The 19,559-nt window shown below is 38.3% G+C and overlaps 1 protein-coding gene across 1 annotated transcript in view; it reads left to right on the top strand.

Moving 5' to 3' along the window:
• Nucleotides 1-19,559, top strand: part of ERICH1 (glutamate rich 1) — a 67,545-nt gene that overhangs the window by 28,513 nt on the left and 19,473 nt on the right. Inside the window, exon 3 of the mRNA XM_058021467.1 lies at nt 1,541-1,675. Coding sequence (XP_057877450.1) covers nt 1,541-1,675 — 135 coding nt within the window. The remainder of the gene's footprint in view (nt 1-1,540; nt 1,676-19,559) is intronic.

The raw sequence follows: 19,559 nt of genomic DNA, 5'->3' as shown, positions 1-19,559 counted from the left end.
ATGTTAATTTTTAATGGATTTTTTCCAAAGTGCATAGTTGCTCTTCATCATTCTCTATTATTTATTTCTTTCCCTTTATTATCCCTCTAAGTAAGTATTATCAATACTGGAAACTTTCTGGCTCATTCAAGAAAAAGATGATATTATTCTAATGTGTTTTCAAACCAAATTTATTCCCTCATGATGAAAACAGTAGTGTTGTTTTCAGAAGTACTTTGAATGCTCAGAAATGAATATTTGTTTTTGAAGTAAACTGTCTGAGAAATGTGAGTGCATAGTTAAATTCCGCATTAGAAATATAGAAGTAATTCTCATTGGGGATCTATCAGATGCAACCCCATTTTAAATATTTAGGAGTTAGTCCAACCACAGTTGCACATAGCTGCACCTCGGTGATCGACTTGGATCATCTGGGACCTTCAAACGAGTTTGTGGTGTAAGGAGGTTGATTGTGTCCACCTGCCAGAAACGTTTTTATTGTATATCATTTTAACAGCTAGCTCTGTGTTTTAGGGAGACAAATTGCCCCCAAAAAGGGAAGGCTAGTGCTGTGTCTGTGCTGACTTACAGAGTGTTAAAAAACCCAACAAAGCAACAACAAACACAACCAAAGAAGCCCAACAATCCAAAATTAAAAAAACTTCACACTGAGCCATCTAAAACTACGTTGCAACATCTGGAGACACCTGAAATCCTGGCCTTCTGGAAAGGTTTTTTCTCAGTGTGGTTGATCTCTGTTGTTGTCACTACTCTGCACAGAAGTACAGTCTGACTTGGTGTGGATGGAGCAGAGATGTGTCTGTCACTGCCTGTCTGGTGAACAAATGAGGTTTCTACTGCTGCTCTTACAGGTACTTTTAAATACCTTTCAAAGGGGAAGCAAATCATGCAAAAACAGACTGCTGCCATCAACACAAATAGTTTCCTATGCCGTGAAATAGTTGGAAAGCTGGCCCTTGGCACTTCCCCTCCTGCCCCAGAAAGAAGTAGAGCAGGATGAGGAGGTGAGTCCTCTGGGGCAGGCACTGCTGAGGCTTAGTCAAGTGTGACTTTGAAACTTCCTTTATCTTTGCCCTTCAGAGAAGTATAGGCTGTGACTAAGCAGTGTGCAAATGGACAAACCACAGTTTGTGATTCTTTTTCTGTTGCTTCTGTCACTTCCTAATAAGCTTCCATCCCTCCATCTTTTGTGAAGCAGTTCTTAAAGAAATAGTGTGCTCATGCTGAATAGGGAATAGTCTCTCTTAAAATATCACTGTAAGTGGAAGCTTCTTTTGAAAATAGAGGAGAAGATTTATTTGTCTGATACAATAGAAAAAAAATGTTTCTGTTATAAAGAACTAACCCACGGAGTATTTGATTATTTGTAGATGCAGTGAAATTTGATGCAGTTCTTTTGGTCATAGGGTAATTTCTGTGTTCCTCAGCTGACCTTCTGTAAGGATTTTCAAGATCACTTATTGCTGTAGTTGGAAAAACTTCAGAAAATCTGTAGTGAGCCCAATATTGAGCCAGATACTTTGGATTTTCTTTTTTGTAGATAAGGATGCTACAGTTACGTCTCCAAGAAGAGTTTACACAGTGGATCTTCCTCCAGAGGGTTATGTTGCAGTTACTCCAGATGCTCTTAGTAATGCAGTTTCTGAAAACTCTGGCAGTAGTGCTGACTCAACAGGTAAGGTTGCATGGTTGTTACTGTAATTAATTTTTCAGAAGGGAAACTTCTTAGCAGCTCTTATCAAGTAGATTCAGACTGCAACAATAAGGCATTTAAACTGTTGCTGCCAGTGGGTGTCACTGTTTTGCAATGTAAGCACAATGAGGATGTGCTTCCCTATGGCTTCATTTCCATTGTTTGGGGTTTCTGGACTAGATTCAGCGTTTGGTGGTAGCCATGCAGTGCCACAGATCTTATGAAGTTATGTAGCACCTAACTTAGGACAAAGTCTTTAGCTCCTCCCACTCAAGTGACATGTGTACTCATATTATGCCTGCTCGCAGTCAAATTATTTTCAAGGATAAATGTTAGATAAAACTGTCTTACTATGTCTACCCTTGATGTTTTGAGGAATTCAGTAAAGGCTTAACAATCTTTTAAATTTGCTTCCCTCAGAACAGGTATTCATCATTGGAGTTGGTAGGGGGGGTGTATCAATCCTTTAATGTTGAAAAGCTTTCTGATGAGAAACTGTGACCATATAACTTCAGAAACAATATTTGATGTTGTCAAAGGATACAAGAGAAGAAGCACAGAATCTGTAAAGTGGATTCTAAGTTGACCTTTGTTAAATACATGGTTTTCTGAATGACATTGCCAGAATTCAGTTGATTCTGTCTGTCTTTAGAAAGATGTGCCAAGCTTAGACAAGACAAATGAATTTAGTTTTTTCAATTGCTGTGTTCCTGTGGATGTGTTTGTCCAGAATTGTGTGTCACTGTCGTTGGCCACTAGGGACATTCTATAGCAAAGAAGATACCCAGGTAAGGCAGCTGAAGTGAAACACCTGATAAGCAGCAGTTATTAAACTACAGTGTCAGTTTCAGCCTGGAGATTGCCTTAAATGCAAGGAAAACCTGAGATATAACTTGCAGATATAGAAAGGCAAATTCTGCTTGTCTTTGTAAACAGTACCCACAGGGGTGAATTTTGAGCTTGGAAATTTGGTCTATAGTCTATTCTGAGCTCCAGTCAGAGTCTGAGTACAAGTAAAGCTACCAAAGTAGCTCAAGGGACTGAAACAAAATACAGGATGACAAAGGGCATATCAAGAATGTTCTTCCTTGGTATGCAGTGGTTTAAAGACCATTTTTGAGTGACAAAGAAGTAACTTTATCAGAGTAACATAAGAGTAGATCGTAATAACTTTTGGATTATGAATGGAAAGATGTTCTAATTTAGAGCTTCTAGGTTGTGCTCTTCTCAGTTACATAGCATTCATGTTTGTAATTCAGAAGCTGTTTCTAGTTTACCCTTAACTTTGTTTAGTTGCAGAATTGTCTTTGGACAGTTCACTGGGTTTCTCTTTCCCAGCATGTCAGATTCAAGCTGCTTATTGTGATCTTGAAGCATCTTTTCTCTCTTTCCATGCCATATAATTTCTGTTTATTATTTCATGTACTTTCCTTTCAGATATTAGAGGAATGCTTCCTCTTCTGTGTTTTGCTGATAAGACTAAATGAAGTCTCATAGTACTTTGTAGGTAAATTCACTTTTATGCAGGGACTTAAGTTGCTTTTAAGTAGAACACTGGGATACATACTGAACACTGCAGATATATCCTTACAGCATTAGCATGGAATTTTTGTGGCAAATTTACTCAGCTGCTGTTTAAAATCTATGAATAAATCAGATTATGTGTGGTGCATATTAGATGTTGCAGTGATACAGTATTATACATAATTAGATGTTAGATACATTGCAAAGCAGTTAAGCAGAACAGAATTTAGGGTTGGGTTATATTGTCTCTTTTTAGAGTCATATAAATACCTGCCTGGTTTTACAGTGGATAAAGTATTGAACAATGGCTTCATTTGCTCATTTTTTAGATTTAATATTTTCATGTAGTATTTCAAAACCAGTGTACTCAAACATGATAGTAAGTAGACTTCTAGTGTTGCTTAGTGATAGTATTAAGTGTTGAATGGAGAATGCTCTTAGCTGATCCCAGCTTCACTGTTCAGGAAGAGTAAGTTTTGGGTTTTAGCTACTTTTTAAACAGTTAACAAAGGATCTGGAATTCTGGGAGACTTACTTTTGGATTGGTTTGTTATTTGGCTATGCACTTTGTCATTGAATCAAGAAAAAACAAATTTGAAGTGAAGACATTTAATCTGTGGCTCTTACTTGCTCTAGTGTTTCACAACCCTTTAATGATAGATCCTTCTTGCTGCAGTTTAGACCCTTATTTGTTTTGTCTAAATAAGGATTGCACAATTGGAGATGTGTGCTAATCTTGCAAGGGTGAGGGGACATGGTTCACTTTACTTGTGTATGTCATTTAAGCATACATATAAAACCTATTGCAGGATAAAGTCTGTAATTTCAGGTAGTGCTCATAAAATATTAAAGGAACATCTTAAACACACTATGGATTACTTAGTTTGCTCACCTAGGTTTAGTTGTATTAGATCTTTTTTGAAGGGATAAAGGAAAGCTCTAATGAGAACCTTTGACACTGAAGGAAAAAGAGGATGCATGGATGACTGTATGTATGAATATTTTATATATATATATAAAATAAATCTGTTATGTTTAGAATTGTGCCAGGTATTCCCAAAGGATCAGCTCCATAAAGTGAAGCTGAGATTTGGTGTATGCATTGTTTTAATGCTGATACTATCTATATGATATATTTTATATGGCAACAGGTAACCTTCCACTGTTTCCTAAAAATGTAAGCATATTGTTTATGTACTGGATAAGAAAAGGTTCCTGTGTCATCCTTTTCTAGCCCAGAACTAAGGGGAATTAATGATATGGAAATTCAATTAAAAAAAAATCTGACTCAAAAATTAATTTCATTGTTTACCAAATTTTCATTGTTGCCTCATGAAAATAATATGACTCTATTTTAGGATTATAATCTTTCAGTTATGCATCACTGTGATTTGCTGTGTCCTCTCAATAAATTAAAGAAAGCAAACATGACATGATCGTCAAGAGAAATGGATGTGCCATGGCTGATGTTTCATTGTGGTAAATTGCTGTGTGGAAGACCAAAATATTCAGTCACTAAAGTATGTATTTCAACATCAGCTGCTTTTGAGAAATGGTTTAGAAGTTGAAGTTAATTAAAATTATAAAATAATTTCTTATCAGCTCTAAAATGTGTTTGGGTTTTTCTATTATTATTGTTGTTTAAACTGCTAGTTCCATTACGGTTGATGTTGTCAGGATGAAATTAATGATGTCCAGAATAGCTTCTGAACAAAAGGGGAGAAGAAAATTCAGGTAATCTCTTATGTGTCTGTAGCATCTTGATTCACTTAAAGGCAGCCATTTCAGGAAGATTTAAGCCTGTGTTTGTTTTTAAGAGATGCTGTTATGAATCATGTGTTGACTGCTTACGTTCTTGGCAAGTGGTTGGGAATGTGATACTTCACAGAAGCACACCAAGGGAGCAATATGTTTAAAGCAGCTAAGGTCAGCAGCAAACTTTTTTCACTGGTAGGTAGCACCAGTTGTGAAACTCCAACATTATGAATCTTTTTGTAGCCTTCAAACCAGAGGACTCATTAGACCCTTTAACTTAATCTTCTGTGGCTGTTAGGTCTTACCCCGTGTTGTGTTCAGCACTTTGTGTTTAGAAGAAACCAAACCAAACAAAAGAAGCTATTCACGTTTCAAAGATGTCACAGAGGCTCCACTGCTTTCTGGTGCTAACAGTTAATTGGTCTCACTCTATTGAATAAAAAAAAAAATTGAAAATTCCTTTTTCTGCCTTCTTCCATTGAAATGAAGGGCCTCTATTAACTAGTATTTTCTTTCCTCAAAGAAGCACAGTAATCAAGTCACCATTAATCTTTTTGATTAAACAGGTTCATTTGTGTATTGCTCTAAGATATCTACTTCAATCCTCAAGTCATATTTGTAGATCCTTTAGGTATCACCGTTTTCACAGCATCTTTTTAAGAATATAAACTACTGCATATAGTATTTGTGTTTCTTTACCCTTTACCCTTGAAAAAACTAATACTATATTAATGTTTTAGATATGTTTTCGAATTAATCAGAGGGTGTGATAGTAGACAAAAGCTACAATAAGCAGTTAATTAAAAAAGTCTTCTGCTTTAATTCCAAATCAGCTCATTCATATATACAGTTATCTCAGTGATATTATAGTAAATATTGTTTGTGTCAGGCTTCTTAACTGTAAATCAAAATGTTTAACAGTACTCAATGGTACTTATTTCAAATAAAAGAGTTCAGGAAAGAATTCAACATGAAATAAACTCAACTTCTCTTGAAAACAAAGTAGTTTAAGAACACTTGCTTTTCTGAATCCTATATTTGAGAGAAGAAGCTATAAAAAAACCTCCTGCAAATCAGGTTGTCTCATAGTGCCTTCTGTCAGCTGCTCCTGCACTGGCTGTCCAGGGTCTTGTGGCAACTTCTGTGAGAATATCCAATACTTATATCAAGACTAATTGGAGGAATTGTGTCAGCTTCAGAGTAAGGATTCTGCATTTGCAAACTAAACATAATAAAATTCTTTCCAGTTTTGTTCCTTTTTTTAATAGAATAACAAGCCTTCTAAAGGATTCTTATGAACAAAAATCCTGTCTAATTCATTACTTCTTTAAGTGTACCTGAATAATGAAAAATGCTACAGTACAGCTCTTAGCAGAATAGCCAGTGTTTTGCTGCACAGGTGAACCAAATCATATTTCAAATCATAGCATAAATAAGTGAATGGGATTGATATACAGATGTGTAGCTTGTTTTTTACAACTTGCTGGAAAAAAAAGGTTTTACTGTTCTGCTTTCAGCTACTTTTATAACTCTTTGAGGTTAGCTTCTCTTTCCTTCTCTCATTAGATTTGTTACCATGGGTCTTTCCTTTTCTAGTAAGGGTGGCATGGACTTGCAGGTTGAAAACATAGTGTGAAAGAATTATTACTTTAAAAAGTTTGTTTCAATAATTATTCAGCAGGGAGGGATTATATGATAGTTTGGGCTCTTTTGTATTTCTAATAGTTAGGCTAAGTCTTTATAATTTTTATTGATGACTTCCCCTAGTTAATTTTGGGTGTTCTGGTTTTAATTCTCTGCCTGTTTGGATGCCACTGTTTAGTATTAAAACAATGTATCTTTGCATGATAAAATTACATGTGGTAACATTTTGTAGTTTAGCTTTGTCCTTGCAGAAATCAGTGTATTGCTCCCAGTTTGTGAATGGCAGATTTTTCTGAGCCGTCAACAACTTCAGGAATTCTCATGTGGCTGTCATCATCAGAAAGCAAACTGTAGTAACAATGACACCTCTGTTGAGGTTGTTACTATGAGCTTTTTCAAAATGTTGTGGTGTTTAGAGATTAATCAATAGCTTGGAAGGAGAGATGTCTGTGAGGTTAAGAAACTTTCTTCTCTACAGCCTGTTTCTTCTTCAGCTTAAATGCACTTGACATTTTGGAATCAGTTACAGTGAAAGATGCCACAAACAAGTAGAGATCTAGGACAGCTGTAGCTGAAGAATTCTGTACTTAGATGTTTTTTCCTTCTATATCCTCTTGGCAGACCTTGTATTTGTTGATAGATGCAATGACATTCCTTAATAAATAAAATCACCAAGGTTTTCTTTCAGAAATTGAATAAGATTAAATAACTATTTTTATTTCCAGAGTTCAGATAAAGTTTTAATAATTTGTTAAGTCTGGCTTATTTTTTTAGAAAAAATAGAAGTTTAGATCCAGTGATGTTTATATGTAGACTGACATTGTTGTGAGTTGATTGCATCACTGGAATTATATTAAAAGTTAAGAAAGACCTAAATCAGCTTCTCTAATACTACTTTGGAAAATTTTTTATTTCTTTTCTATCTGAACAGGAGAAGATTTCCTTTTTAAAATGACACCTGATTTAAGAGTTGTCAAGGATTCTAGTTAGGAGTTTAACTTTTATCATACTTAATTTTAAGGAATTAAGTGTATGCTTGAAAGAAGATGCTTGCTGATGTACTTGCATTGCAAAAACTGACTTAGTGTAGTGCTGTATTCTTGGAAATATTTCTAGTGTACTGAGTGTGATACAAATTATAAACATTTAAGGTGTAACTTGGGCAGGCACTCAGGAAAACATCTCCTGACTACCAGTGTCCTGGAGTGGTGTTACAGACAAATTCTGTGCTCTGTCAAGCAGCCAGCTAGAGCAGAGTAATCACTTCTCCTGATTTCATAGCAAACAAGTTTGAACCTCCTGAAGGTGAGTGTAGAATTCACCTAGAGATTCACTGCTATCCTCTGAGGGTTTTAAACACAGGACTGGGCTATCAGTTGAAGTTGTAAGTATGACTCACTAATTTAGGTTTATATACAATGCAGAAACCAGTCATTTCTAACTACCACTATCTGTAACTATTTACATCTTCCAAAGGCCAGTATATTCACAAGCATATGGGACTATTGCAGAACGCATGGTACAAATCATGAGTTTTTAATGTCACTGTTCAGTATTTCTTGTGATAGTGTCTGACATTAACATGTTGGCAGACCTCATCAAAACAAACAAACGAAGCAACAAAACAAACACACACACACATCCCCCCCTGCCCTACCCCAAACTCCCAAAAAACCCTCTGGAAGATGACTTTGAAAGCTAGATGGCAAAGAATTCTGCCTCAGATATTTAGCTCAAGTTAGTGTGTGGTGCTAGGAAAGGGTGTAAATGCTGAAAATGTATTAAGGAAAAAAGAATACATGGCAATGTGATACACTGGCAATGCTTTACTTTTGCCATGGCTGCATGCTAATGGTTTATTAAACATCCCTGATTTATATTTTTGTAACTGTAAATAAAATACATATTTAGCTGCTATATTAGTTTCTGTATGCTTCTAAAAAAGCCTCAAGTATTTCAATAACAAAAATTTACCTTTGAAATAAGCTTTCATTACTATATGTTGCTGTAGTACAGAAAATAACATACCCCTAATCCTAGTGTAGATGGTTGATGCTGGCTGGATGCCAGACACCCACCAAAGCCAATCACTCACTCACTCCCCTCTGCAACTGGACTCAGGAGAGAAAGTGTGCAACAAAGGGTTCATGGGTTGAGATAAGGACCAGGAAAGATCACTTATCAAATACTGTCACAGGCAAAACAGGCTTGAATTAGAGATACAGAGTTCACAAACTTCTCCAGTGTGAGTCCATCTCATGATCAAAGGTTCTCTGAACTGCTGCAAAGTGAATCCATCCCTTGGGCAACAGCTTCCCTCAGACTGCTGTGGCGTGGGTCACTTGCACAGAGTGCAGTCCTCCAAGGACAGGCTGCTCCATCCTGGGAGCAGGGCTCCTCTCTCCACAGGCCTCCCACGGGCTCACAGCCTCCTCTCAGCCATCCAGCTGCTTTGGTGTGTGCTCCTCCACAGGCTGCAGGTGGATCCCCATGGGCTGCAGGGGCGCAGCTGCTTTGCCATGGGCTGCAAGGCAATCCCAGCTCTGGAGCCTGGAGCACCTCCTGCCCCTCCTTCTGCACTGACCCTGCTGTCTGCAGGGCTGTTCTTCTCACATGTTCTTAACCCACTCTTTTCTGGCCCCAAATACACCTGTGCAACAACTTTTTTGTTTTGATTTCTTCTTAACTAGGTTATCACAGAGGCATTACCACCATTTCTGATTGACCATCAGGTTAGCTCCACATCCATCTTTGAGCCACCAGGTGTTGGCTCTGCTGGACACTGAGGAAGCTTCTGGCAGCTTCTCATGGAAGCCACTCCTGTAGCCCACCCCCACCACCAAAATCGTGGCCACACAGATCCAATACACCTAGTTTATGCCTTTGCATTTTAACAAAGTAAAGAGGATGCTGGGCTGGATCCCAGAGGAGAGATGTGTGTTGAAGCAGAGTAAGAATTCACCAACAAGTGCATGTTTAATGAGGCATGCTGACTCAGGTAATTTCCTTCACTATCTGTGGTAGTTCTTTGACCTTCATCTTTTCCTATTCCTTTGTGCTGCAATTGGTGTCTCAAATGGAATCTCTTGTCATTACATGTCCTTAAGTCTGAAGGTAATTTGATTAAAGTAAATTCTGAAGTCAGGTGACAGCATTCATAGTAAGAGGAGAGGGCATTAGGGCCATTACCTCTGACTTTTGTTTTCTTGCTTTTTGTTTTATTTCAAATTACAGTGATGACAAATATTTTTCTTGAGCAACCTGTCTGTGATAGAGGAGTCTCAGGGAAAGAAGAGGCACTCTGGCTTTTTATTTTCTTCTCTTTCCCTCGTGAACATCATTTTTCCCTTCTTGCTCCCCACTGGCTGAGTTACTTCACCCCTTTCAGCTGGAGCATGCTCGCCCTTTCTCTTCCCTTGCAGCTGTGTTACAGGCTTCTGTTGTCATAGTGACAGTAAGGAATTGATGGGCAAGGAAAATAAATAGACAACAACCCCAAAAAGCCCTTTAGATTGCAGAAAAAGGCCAACACTGTTATAATTGCTGCCACCCAACAGTTTGGAAATCTTGACACTGCCTGATTACTTTCACCTCCTTGTTTCATAATAAAAACATAATCAAGACCTAAGCTTTTGTAGTTAAATCTTTCTGGAGCAGCAGGATAAAGTCATGGGGCTGGATGAAGGAGAAAGGCAGAAGACAGCTGAGTCTCTGTCTGCAAGTGCCTCATTGTTCTCAATCTTAGTTCCTCACATGTTAGAGCAGGAAATTTAATTTTAGGTTTGTAGATCTTGGGATATTTCTGATCACATGATATTTTAATTTTGGTTATCAGTTGTATAGTTGGTTGTGTGTAAAATTCTAACCTCCACTGCTCTGTTATTGCTGCTATTGCCTATGAACCTGTTGGTACTGAACCACAAAAAAAATTGCTGTCCTTCATGTTAAGAGCCAAATATCCACTGACTGACAACACACTTACTGATTATTATGTGTGAGAAGGTGACCCTGGCTCATCCTCTTGCTGCGAGGACCCATGTTACTCTTTCTAACAAGACTTGTTTCAATGCAGGATTTTCAATTTTCAAATTGAAAATAAAATCGGGAGCAGAGGAAGAGGAAAGCCTTTTGTTAGAATAGGAACTCTGCACTCATATTACCCTGGTGTTTAAATACTCTGGACACTGTAAAAACAGAGAAAGTTTGTTTCTAGCATGAAGGGACTTAGTGTGGCTGGGTGGACAAGGAAAATTAAGACAGTAAAAAGAATTTTGTGTAGTATTAACCATGGCTTTTCTTTTTCTTACACAGCTTTCTGCAAGTATTTTGTATGATATAAGAAAATGCTGCTGTCTCATGTTCAAAGTCAAAATCAAGCCTACCTCATGATTTCATTTTATTGTTATTCTTTTTTTATAGCAGTAGTTGTAGTTTATGGTAACTTGTATGCATAACAGCCACCCATTGATATAGCTTCCAGTAGGCTGTCTCCATTCAGCCTCCACTGGGGAAATTTCTTGATCTCATTTCCTTTGCCTTTGAATACTGCCCTCTGCAAAGTTTACAGCCAGCAGTTTGAAAGCACTGAACAACCCTCAATACAGCTGTAACCTGTGCCAAGGAAGCTTTGAAAATCATCTTTCATCAATCTCCTATTCACAGTAGCTTTGCTAAATAATTTTGTTAGGTTCATTCTGTTTTCATTACGTTTTATCCTTGCAAACAGAAATTGGCTCATAAGTAGAGTTCAAATCACTAACAAGGCAAACTCTGCCAGAGTTTCTATATTGTAAACTGTTGGAGAGAAAGGAAGCCCCTGCCTTCACTGCAGGCTCAGGATTGTTTGGCATTACAGGCTGTATGTTGCCCATGCCATGCATCAGCCTCACTCACCCTCTTTCCAGCCATCTGTGTAGGGCTGAAGAAAATGGATATTGCTGTAGCAAAAGACAGAAATACCAGTGTACACAAATATATTGCCATAATGTAGCCAAAATGCAGTGCAGGCAATCTGAAGTGCATTCCAAGGATCCCCAGTTGCTTTTAGCAGCTTATGATTGAACGAAGCTGCTGCATCTCTGTACCAATAGTTCCATTTCCCAGCTGCATGGGCCATGCCAGGTGTGGAGGAGGCATTAGGGTCAACAAGCAGTCTCTCCTGACAGAAAGCAAACCCTTCCAGCAGCTGCACCTCTGGCTCTATCCCGCTGATGGTGCTGTGTCTCACAGACTCCTCTCCTGGAATCTGAGTGTGCTCATCCTCTGGGCTGGTATAACCAGCACAGCTGTACTAACATGGCTGGGTCTGCTGCTTTGCAGTGTGCTGAGCACTCAGCTCTGTAGGGGTGTAGTGGGGAGCAGGCCTTCCCTGACCTGTGGGACACTGCCAGCATCTGACACTTCTTGATGCAGATACTTTAAACAATGGCCTTGAACCTCTGGTCTTGGTGGTCTTGGTGCAGCTGGTCTAATAACAGGTGAAGTTTTGTATTCTGCCTGTTTCTGTACTATTCCATAAGAGCTGGGTGACCTTACTTTCTCAAAGCTCTTTGTTTCTGGGTGCATGGATGATACTTGGAAAGGAGTTACTTATATCTCACCCAACTAACCCTCTCCATAGCTTGCTGTGGTGAGAGTAGGAGAGAATGCAGAAGCAGTTTCATGCAACTGTTTTTGCTTTGCTGAGATGTTGATACCAGTTTTTTACCAATCTAATTGAATGAACACAAGTAAAAGATTTCTTAAGTTGCTTTTTTTAAAAAAGAATATTTAAAAGTTGAATTCATAAATGTTAGGAGCTTTGAGAAAATGCAACATAAGCTAATTTTCTGATAAGTCCAACTTTAAGGTGTGTAGAACAGGATGAAAAATAACACATGACCTAAAGTTCTGATGGCTAGAAAGGAATTCTGCCATTCAGATCTTTTTTAGTACATTACTCTCAGCAGATGTTGGTGGTAGTATTGGAGCAGGTCCAATATGTAACACTGAACTGGATATCAGCATCCTTGCACAGAAAATTGAATTTATTTTGTTAATTTTCTTTTCACCAGCAAATAGCCATTGCACTATCACGATGCCAGATATAATATTAGATAACACATTTGTTTTGGTAGCTTGAATAGTAGGTTAGCTAGATGGAAAAATCTGAAATATAATGGACCTGTAATGGTTGCCACACCTTAAGGAGAGCCTAACAAATAATAAAGATGCATCTTAATAAAAAAGATGCATCTTTAATGCACAATGAGCTTAATTCCTTTCATGCTTCTGTCTTAAATTCAACTTAAGTACTTATCTGGATGGCTTAAGTTTGCAGTGTGTTCATCAACTATTCCAATCTTTTTACATTTAGGTATGCACTCTATTTGAGTAGTATATCAGCATTTCTTGAGTACGTAGAAATTGGCACATCTTTTGTCAGTCTGGACAAACAAAGATCTCTATTCTATTTTTTGATCACTGTCTGAAGATGAGAAGTTCATACTGTCTACTGCATGTCTTCTCACATATAGAATACTTTGTTATTCCCATTATGAAATAGCATGTAAGATAAATTTCCAAAAATTACAAAGGCTTGCAACACTGAATTGATAAAAAATACAGTTTGCTGTAAAACTTTACAGAAAGTGGCTATTAACAAATACAGGAACTGTATATCATAGTTACTCAGCTAGCTTTCCAGAGGAAGCAGTGTTAAGGGGAACTCAGTGTTCAAGTATGGCACATATTCTTTTCCAGCCTTCATTCAATATACTAAAAACCTGAGTTTGTAACTGACAAATTTAGATCAGTTCTCCATTTAGACAAGGTAGCAGAATTAAATGTGCACCTTTATTAAGAGTCATTCCTCAGAGAGCTGGACTTTATTGAATGTTCAGATCTAGGCACTTGTCATATCACAAGGTGTATATAAAATAGTAATGATTCTGCTGTGGAAGCCCAAGCATATAAAGACATGAACAAAAACCTGCATACAGTAATGTAGTTGATATTGAGCCAGTGCTGATTGATCAGCATAGAGAGGCAGCAACTGCTGCAGGCTCCAGGGCTGCTCTGCAGGTCTGTAACACTTCATACCCTGAACTGCTGCAGTACAGCACATTTGTGCATGGATCTGGGTTTTTTTTTTCCCACCTCTTCACTGAAGCATATGAGAATACTCTACTAAACTGCTTGAATAATTAGAAGAGCGAGGCACCTAGTGATGTTACAGTAAGTGAGAATAATAATAAAGTCTGTCTAGGATCAAACTTTCTGTTTGGAGAGCCTCTTTTTATGTGAACCCAGAAAGGGGAGTGAATATTATGGCAGCTTTTACACAGCAGTTAAATACCTTAGCTGAACTATAGCATTTTTACTGAAAAGAACATAATGTCTATCCTTCTTGTTCATCTGCCAGAGAAAAGAGGTGGTGACTTCCTGAAGGGTGGCTGTAGTGAGCTGGGGGTCGGCCTCTTTCTCCGGGCGACAACGGATAGAACAAGAGGACACAGTCTCAAGTTGCGTCAAGGTAGATGTAAGTTAGAAGTAAGAAGAAAATACTTCACAGAAAGAGTGGTCAGAAACTGGAATCATTTACCTAGTGAGGTGGTGGAGGCATCATCCCTTGAAGAATTTAAAAAAAGACTGGATGTGGCACTTCCTGCCATGATCTAGTTGAACAGTTAGAACATCGGCTGGACTAGATGATCTTATAGGTCTCTTCCAGTCTTGGAAATTCTGTGAATTCTGTGATTCTGTGATTCTTTGTTCAGTACTTTGTATAGTACATAGATGAACACTGTAGAGGAGAGAAACACTAATATGTTACAGCTCCTTAAGAAATAAAAATACATAGCCTTAGGATAAGTGGGAAGACTTTAAGTAATAAACCAGGGATAGAGTTCTTCCATCTTAGGATATATATTTAATTTTGTCTTTTTTTGCCAGCTTTTCTTCTGCTGAGAAAAAATGCCAGGCTTTCTGGGTATCCTTTTCCTTTGTAGCACTTGCTAATGAAAATGATGCATTTACCTCCATGTAGTGGGTTGACCCTGGCTGGATTCCAGGCACCCACCAAAGTCTCTCACTCCCTGGACAGGAGAGAGATAATACAACAAAGAGTTCATTGTTTGAGATAAGTTCCAGAAGAGATCGCTCACCAAATACTGTCACAGGCAAAACATCCTCAAAATCTGAGGATATTATTTGAGTTTATTATTTAAAAATATCAGAGCAGGATAATGGGAAGTAAAAACAGACCTTAAAACACCTTTCCCCCACCTCTCCCTCCTTCTCAACTCTTCCTTCTCTCCAGAGGGGAACAGGGACATGGGTAATGGGGGTTATGGTCACTTCATCACATGTATCCCCTGCTGCTCATGAAGAGGAGTCCCCCTGCTCCAGCATGGGGTTCCCCCCACAGAAGATAGTTGTCCATTAACTTCTCCAATGTGAGTCCATCCCATGGGTACCAGTTCTCTGGTACAGGGCGCAGTTCTTCAAGGACAGGCTGCTCCAGGGTGGGCTCCTCTCTCCACAGCCCTGCAGGTCCCTGCCAGGACCCTGCTCCAGCACGGGCCTCCCACGGGGTCACAGCCTCCTCTCAGGCACCCCCTGCTCCAGTGTGGGTCCCCTCCATGGGCTGCAGGTGGATCTCTGCATCCCTGTGCATCCCCATGGGCTGCAGGGGCACAGCTGCCTCACCATGGGCTGCCCCAGGGGCTGCAGGGGAATCTCAGCTCTGGAGCCTGGAGCACCTCCTGCCCCTCCTTCTGCACTGACCCTGCTTGGTGTCTGCAGGGCTGTTCCTCTCATGTTCTCACCCCACTACCTCTAGCTGCAATTACAACTGTGACTATGACTTTTTTTAAAATTTTCCTTAGCTCTGTTATCACAGAGGTGTTACCACCATTTCTCATTAGCCCAGCACATCCATCCTGGAGCTGTCTGGCATTGGTTCTGCTGGACATGGAGAAGTTTCTGGCAGCTGCTCCCAGAAACCACCCCTGTAGCCCCTCCACTACCAAAGCCTGGCCATGCAAACCCAATACACTCCATTACTAACTGTCTCTTGGGCTTTTCAAGTGTAATCAAATAAAATTTAATTTATAATCTTGAATATATATTGGTGGGTGGAGCCTTTAGTGCTAAAGATTGCACAGCTTTGGATGGAGATTCTTTTTTTCCCTCTGAAAGGGAAGAAGCATATATCAAGGAAACATGCAAGATTATCAAATACAATATGCAGTGTTTCCTTATTTCATATGTTATGTGTGTGTGTTTCTAATTTCAAGTTGTAAATTAGTTTACTGATTGCATGAAATTTAGATGTATAAATCAGTAATCTCAAGGAAAAAATCCATTGCAGTATTTTGTTTGACATATATCTAGAAATCATAATAGTATAAAACATTCACTAATAATCAGACATGTTAGGATTTGAAATAATCTTCATATTTTGTTTAGTATAAAACCATATGTACTTTCATAGAGAGCTTCAGCAAAAGCTTTAGAGACAGTGTTACATGTTCTTCTGGCAAAAGAACTTGTACATATGCAGAAAAACATCTAAGTAAAAGTATAATGATTAAATTATTAGAACATGTTCTCTAGTGACCTACAATGCTTTTCCTTTTTGCTCTCTGGCATTTTTATTCTATTAAATGTGTTCTTATAGTAATATATAAATTCTATTAAATTGAAGTGCCTCTAGCAGTTATGTTACAAGCAGTATAAAATTCCATTGTGATTATATATCTGTTAGTTCAAATGTATTTACAAGGTTTTTATATTTCCCCTTTTCTTATACCTTTTAATGGCAGTAATTTTGTACACTTCAACTTGCTTGCAGTGAAGTGCTTAAGTTAAAAGCCAAGTAAATGGAAAACCCTGGATTATTTTGAGCTGTTAGCAGCCTATTCTCTGGCGATCTTCTGCCAACTTTTTGTGTCACCATACTTGTTAGTACAGTGGAAGTTCTCTCTACTGGCTACAGTGTGATTTAATGGCAGAAGTGAATCTTGTGTGAAGTCCTGATTAGCATGTATCTCCTTGTGGGGGTGAGTGAGTAATAAAATACCAGCTGTAATCTCCCTTCATGCTGCCCAGCCAGAGAAGTAGCCAACACCACCATAGAGCCAGGCATCTGCTGTCTCCATCCAGAGGGCCCCCATTCCCAGTCCTGCTTTCCCAGGTCAGTGCTCTGGCCCTTCTCTTCAGAGAACCTAAAGGCATTCCTGAGATTTATTGATCATTTCACCTGCTGCAAGATTTTTGTGAGCTCTTTAGTATTCCAGAATGAAAAAAGTCCTGTGAACACACTGGCTACAAAAGCCAAAATTCCAGGTTTTTGAGAAGACAGAAACCTGTACTGTGTGGCCTCTTGTCCCACTTGATGAAAGATTACTTTTATGAAGGGATCAGGAGTGGAATTGAACAACCATTCCTTGTGATTTCAAACCCAGTATTCCAGTGAAACCATAAGAATCTTGAATTTGCTAATAAGATGTGCAGGTAGCTTGTAACCTTACTACAGACTTCTTGGACTTTCTTTTTTTTTAAATAAGTGGATTTACATCAGATCTGTTCTGCTTTCTTTTTGCTCTTCAGTAGTATATAAGAAAATGTTCCACTTTTTCATTATTTATTTTGCATATCCTTTGGAAAAAAATCAAAACAGGTGAGCTGGTCATAAACCTCTTGATTTTTAGGATTTGTATAGAACATAGTGGATTGGTTTTGGTAAGTGTAGTTTGGTTGGGTTTTGATTTTAGAAAAACACAATTTTCATATACTAAATAGCCATCCAGGAGTCTTTATAAGACATAAATATTACTTTTCAAGGAGGCAGTTTTGGTGACCTGTACTGCACAGAAGATACTCAGGTTGATACATATGCAATAACTTGTGCTGGATGAATAGCATGTGATACAGCCATGAGAGTGTAGTAGTATAGTGTAAAAGCTGTTGGATAGTTTGCACAGATAGGAATAGTACCAATCATGTAGTATATATATTGCTTACAGGAGCACACAGATCTCTTTAAATTTATGTTACCTGCTTAACTAGGCTATTCAGCTGTAAAAATTAGTGTGTTCTCAAGATGGAAAAGGCCAAGTGAAGCTATAGTCCGTGACTCCAGCAGAATATTTGCATTTACAATGAGATTTTTTTTCTCACCTTGTCTTTAGTAATTAATTAAAATTAGGGAAACTGTGACTGCTTAAGGAAATTGAAAAATTATTCTTGGTCCTATGTTCCTTGCATCTAAATCCAGAATCTTTACTTTATCTAGCTGACTTCCAATACTGGGGGCACACTTGTGCCAGGATCCTACGAGAAGACTCTTACTTGTTCTGTACAAGTAAAATGAAGAAACTTTTATTTTACAATTTCTTGTTTAAATAAAATTATGCATGATGCATATAATCAGACTCTGAATATAAAAAGTGTCAGAAAATTTTCTGTGATGTACTAGCTGTTTTGGGGAAAAGTGAAATATGACAGTAACTTAGGAGTTGGACTTGATGATCCTTGTGGATCCCTTCCAAGTCAGGGGATTCTGTGATATCATTTAGCCTAGAGAGGGACTTCCTGGACCCAGATTTATTCCTCTTCTCATATATTTCTTATCTGCTGCTCAGTATTTCATTCAGGAAGAACATCCTGCCTAAAAGTCAGCATCTATGGTTTAAGTTAGATGCTTGTGGCAGGGTAAGCTCTCTTTGGGAGAACCCTTTTATTCCTACCCCAAAGGAATGGCATTTTACACCAACAAGGAAATTTATTTGCATCCCAACTGGATTAGTAGTAGTACTCCTCAGCCAGCTCATGAAAGCAAGTGAGAGATTCGTTTAGTAGTGAACAGCTAAGTGCACCAAAGGATGTGTGCATATCCATAGGATATTATGGGTAGTCTGTGATTGACAGCTATTGATGCCTAAGGTTCTATGATGTTGGAAAGAAAAATTAAACCAACTTTGTAGAGGTGGTAGGCAGTGTACCAAGTAAAGATGAAAAGCATTCACCTCACACTAATCTGGATTAAGGGTACAGTGTGTGATGGAAAAAACTGTTCTGCAAGCAGATGAGAGAGTTTAAAATTTGTATAAAATCCAGAGTGAAGGCAGATGAATACATTTTCCTTTATCATATCAGAATTATTTCACAGATCATATCATATATCTGAAGATGAGTAACAATGTCTCTCTTATTTGTAAGGGATGATAATATTCTTCAATGAACTGCAGACCAACTCTTATTTTTCAACAACTTAAAGGGGAACTAAAAATAACCTAACAGTTTACTAAGATTATTAGACAAGTTGTTTTGCTCCTGTTACCATTTAAAGTTTTATTTTTTTACTTTTGGGAAGCAGTGCAAGAAATTCTGCAAGTGATAGAGAGTGATCCATATTATCCTAGTAACATTCTACTGTGCCCAGAAATAGGTGGTTTAATAATGTAAAGATGGTGTACAATGGATTCAATACTTAGGAAAGTAGAATATGCATACTATGTGATCTCTTGTTGAGAACATGTGTCAAAATTATTTCAGTCACTTTGCAAACATTTATTTTTGTAATGGATACTTTCATCCGGGTTTGTGGGTTTTTAAAATCTTATTATTATGTTTATGTCATATATATTTTAGTCTTTGAAAATATGTATTTGCTTAGTACAGAAATCAGGATGGAGCCTTTAGGAGATGAGGAGAGACCCACTGAGAAGGAATAACTTCAGAGAATGTGAGTGACACACAGGTGTAGAGGAGTGATGGCCAAGGAATAAACCCTCTGTACAGCAGAGACCTGAGGTCTGCTGAGAACAGTGGGAACCCAGGCTTCAGAGGGACATTCCCTAGAGACCCAGAGAGCACTGTGCAAACTGTTCTGCAGCTCTGGTGTCTGGTGTGCTGAACTGAGAACAAGCCTAGAAAAGAGGATTGATTTATGAGGATG

The sequence above is a fragment of the Melospiza georgiana genome, chromosome 3 (genome assembly GCF_028018845.1).
Source record: "Melospiza georgiana isolate bMelGeo1 chromosome 3, bMelGeo1.pri, whole genome shotgun sequence".
In the NCBI taxonomy this organism is placed as follows: Eukaryota; Metazoa; Chordata; class Aves; order Passeriformes; family Passerellidae; genus Melospiza; species Melospiza georgiana.
The sequence above is the reverse complement of the archived record's forward strand: the minus strand, read 5'-3'. Positions and strand labels throughout refer to the sequence as shown.